A 3,549-nucleotide genomic window follows, 5' to 3' on the forward strand; every position below is an offset into this window, starting at 1 on the left:
TGCAAATTGAAGCTAACTAGTTAAGTTTTAATGTCTAAATAAGGTTTGGTTTAATTACTATTTCAACTAGTTCAATATAACATTGAGGGGTTAACTGACATTGGGTACTCACAAGTCAAAAGGAGCGTTAGGAAGATGACATATCGACCTATTAGTGGTGTGTGCTTCCTCATGAGCCCTAATAGTGGATACGTTATTAGCTAGTGTTGTGTGCTGCCTCACGAGTGCTACTAGTAGATACTCCCTCCGTTCCTAAATATAAGTCTTTGTAGAAATTTCACTACGGATCACATACGGATGTATATAGATGCATTTTAGAGTGTAGATTCACTCATTTTGCTCCGTATGTGGTCCATAGTGGAATCTTTCCAAAGATTTATATTTAGGAACGGAGGAAGTATGTTATTAGCGACATGCGCGACCAATCCACTAGTAAGTTATGTACAAGTAGTGTTCCGTCCCCACACCAATAATAATTGATACTAGTGGTGTGCGTGATCACTAATGACTTTCAGAATACTGCTAGTAGCTTTTCCTATGGTAGTGGGACTTCCTATCTCAACATCCCCCAACAAGGAGTAACATAGCGCCAACTATCTGAACCGTGGGAAAACATGATGTATCACCGTGTTTGCTTTATCTTTCTCTAACTCTTACTTGCAAGTTTGTTTATGCACTCTTACTTTGAGTAGAATTGCATGAGCAGGTGTTGCTAAGGATCTAATTAACTAGAGAAGAATAAAACTAGACCATGTAGGATTTTTTTTTTGCATGGGACTACTCCCCCTCCCGCTCCACAAGTCCATATGACCCAATACATATACTACACAATGGAGTAATAAGTAACAACATGTTGGTTCTTTTTCATGAAAGAAAGATAAATTGTGATACATGGATGCCTTCATATTTCGGTAATAGTGCGACTGTGTGTGTCCTAAAAGTATACTAGTCTTAAGTACATTAGAGATAAAAGAGAGCATAATGTTACATTTCCCGCTTCTTTAGCTTAACTATGAGCCCATTTTTCATCTGCTGTATACAAGCTTGCTTGGGCTGGATTGTTTGCCCGTCCATCACCTCCACATCGAAGTTCCATAGCGTTGATGCGATGACTGTCTTCATCTGCATAATTGCGATGTCCTTGCCGAGGCACATCCTCGGGCCTGAGTTGAAGGCCAAGAATTTGTGAGATGGTACATACCTCATGTTATTGCCACCCACCAAGAGCCACCTATCTGGTTTATAATGGAGGCAATCTTCACCCCACACACCCTCCATTCTCCCCATGGAGTGTATAGAAATAATAATGGTGTCGCCGGCATGAACCTCATGTCCACTTGGCATGATATCATCGGCGACTACTGTCTTGCACTCAAGAGGCGCTGCTGGGTATAGCCTGAGAGTCTCGTACAGGACGGCTTTCAAATATACTAGAGATCTGGTCTCTTTTGGCTCAAAGATCAACATGGCATCCACACCAACCGCTTCTTTGCGTGATGCAATGGGTGAGAGTTCTTTTCGGATATTCGAAACAATGTTAGGGTTCTGGGCGAGTTTGTAGAAGATCCATGTCAGGGTTGTTCCAACTGTATCCCTAGCAGCGAACATGTAGCCAATGATCATCGCACGGAGCAAGTCATCATCGGCGTAGTCTGGGTCATTGAGGAAGCAAGACAAGATATCCCCATCCTCTTGTTCATCTTCATTACCAACAAAACACGTATTCATCTTCCTCCTCTCCATCATCTCCGCGGCGAACTCCCGTAGCACCGTGCGCGCCACTTTGAGCTTTCTCTCAGGGCCAATGTTTAGCCACCTCATCAACTTCCAATAAGAACTTGGTGTCATGAGCAGGGAAAATCCCACCTCCATGAACGTGTCAAGGGCAACCGCAGCGTCCATGTGCAGCCTGTCTTGTAGCATTTCCGAGGACAGGAGGCCAGGATCCACGCCAAAGAAAGGCATAGCAGCCAGGTCAAACATAAACCTTGACATCAGTTCTTGCACGTCAAATGGAGTGCCAGTGCTCGCCATTCGCCTAAAAAACGGGAGGAGGCCGTTCTCCACCTTGTCACAGCAGCAGGCCGCCATAGTGGCAGCCATCCGCGGTTTGCTGAGCGCGCCCTTGACTTTTGCGCGCTGTTGATGAGACGGCTCACCGTCGATGGTAAAGAGGCTGCCACCCACGATGTCAAAGATATCGGCAAACTCCGCGCCCTTTGGGAAGTTGGTGTAGTTGGTCGTGAAAATGTGTCGGACATTTGTAGGGTCGCATGTGACAAAGAACCGCAACCCGGTCCCGGGTGGGCCATGCGCCCTGAAGTTGTGCCCTGATCCGGCAAGGACAAGGGTTAAATACTCGTGCAAGTTGTGGAGGTTGGCCAAGAAGGAAGGAAACATGTGCAATATTGGCCAGTTTGTGGGGAGCACGAGTGCTGGGTTCCCTGATCTACATATAACCCTTGAGTACAGGCAGTACAGGGGAACAAGTAGCACGAGTGCTGTGTAGATGGGCAGCTCTTGGGAGAACAGAATTGACATTGTTATGATCAGTAGGGTGGGCTACTTAGATGTATCATTCCGTGAACATAGCTATGGCCGGCTTCATCTATATATAATTACAAGTTCCACACCTCGATGATAGCTCAGTCCATTGGTACTATACTAGCAGCGAGCCATGTGTACTTGTCATTTAGTTGGCAGTTGGCAGATTCGGGGATAAGTATCTTAAGTGCAGTCCAGTTCCTGATAAGTGCATGAACCATAACTACGGACCACTACCAAATAAAACTCTGAATTTATCCTGTCAGCAGTAAAGAAAAACATCGATCGGGCAGTTAGATCAATTTTAGGTGAAACGGTACGATGTGGTAAGTTGCCACCGGTGGAAAATTGTTGAGCATAGTTAATGTCAACACAAACATTTATTTTAAAATATAGGAATCCTTTCAAACTGGGTTCAAAGAATAATTTTGTGTATGGCACAAAATATTTTCACACATTTTTGTGATTTTTCAAAAAAATGCTACCCGTTAGCGTGAACATATTATTTGATGTACATGAACCAATCTCCTATATTGTATGAGAATTCCAGGTGCCCGGAAGCTCACCGGATCACTACATGCCGAGGACAAGGACCGGGTGACTGGGACGGCGACGCCATGTTGTACGAGCACCGGGTGAGGGGCTAAACTGCCGGTGATGCTACTACTTGAATACAAGTTGTTCCACCTCTTCCCGTCCGCATCAAGAAGATGAACATCAGCATGGGTGCGGCTTGGACGCTGTAATCACAGCCCCGATTTATTGATTATTTGACTGCAGGTCGAACCTGTACTATCCGGGGCTGCAATAAATTCACTATTATAGCGATGTATGCCCTTTAGTCTCTTTCTCGTATTGCGTTGCAGCAGAAATGTAAATCTTTAAAAGCATACGTCGCTAGGAGATAACCTTCGATGCAGATTCAGATGGGGGGGGGGGAGAGCAATCGTGAGCCGTTCGTTGGCGTCCTTCCTATCCAATCGTGAGCCGTTCGTTGGCGTCACT

At 45.3% G+C, this 3,549-nt stretch overlaps 1 protein-coding gene across 1 annotated transcript; it reads right to left on the bottom strand.

The window, feature by feature from the left end:
* Window positions 1-984: 984 nt before the first annotated feature.
* On the bottom strand, window positions 985-2,553 carry LOC119366790 (noroxomaritidine synthase-like). Its single transcript, XM_037632508.1, has one exon. It carries the CDS (start codon window positions 2,539-2,541, stop codon window positions 985-987), a length of 1,557 nt encoding a protein of 518 aa, XP_037488405.1. The 5' UTR covers window positions 2,542-2,553.
* Between the last annotated feature and the right edge of the window lie 996 nt (window positions 2,554-3,549).

Source organism: Triticum dicoccoides, chromosome 2B, assembly GCF_002162155.2.
Source record: "Triticum dicoccoides isolate Atlit2015 ecotype Zavitan chromosome 2B, WEW_v2.0, whole genome shotgun sequence".
Taxonomy (NCBI): Eukaryota; Viridiplantae; Streptophyta; class Magnoliopsida; order Poales; family Poaceae; genus Triticum; species Triticum dicoccoides.

What these genes read in the sequence shown, in the direction of transcription:
- LOC119366790 (XM_037632508.1), bottom strand. Translation starts at nt 2,541, where the DNA reads ATGTCAATTCTGTTCTCCCAAGAGCTGCCCATCTACACAGCACTCGTG.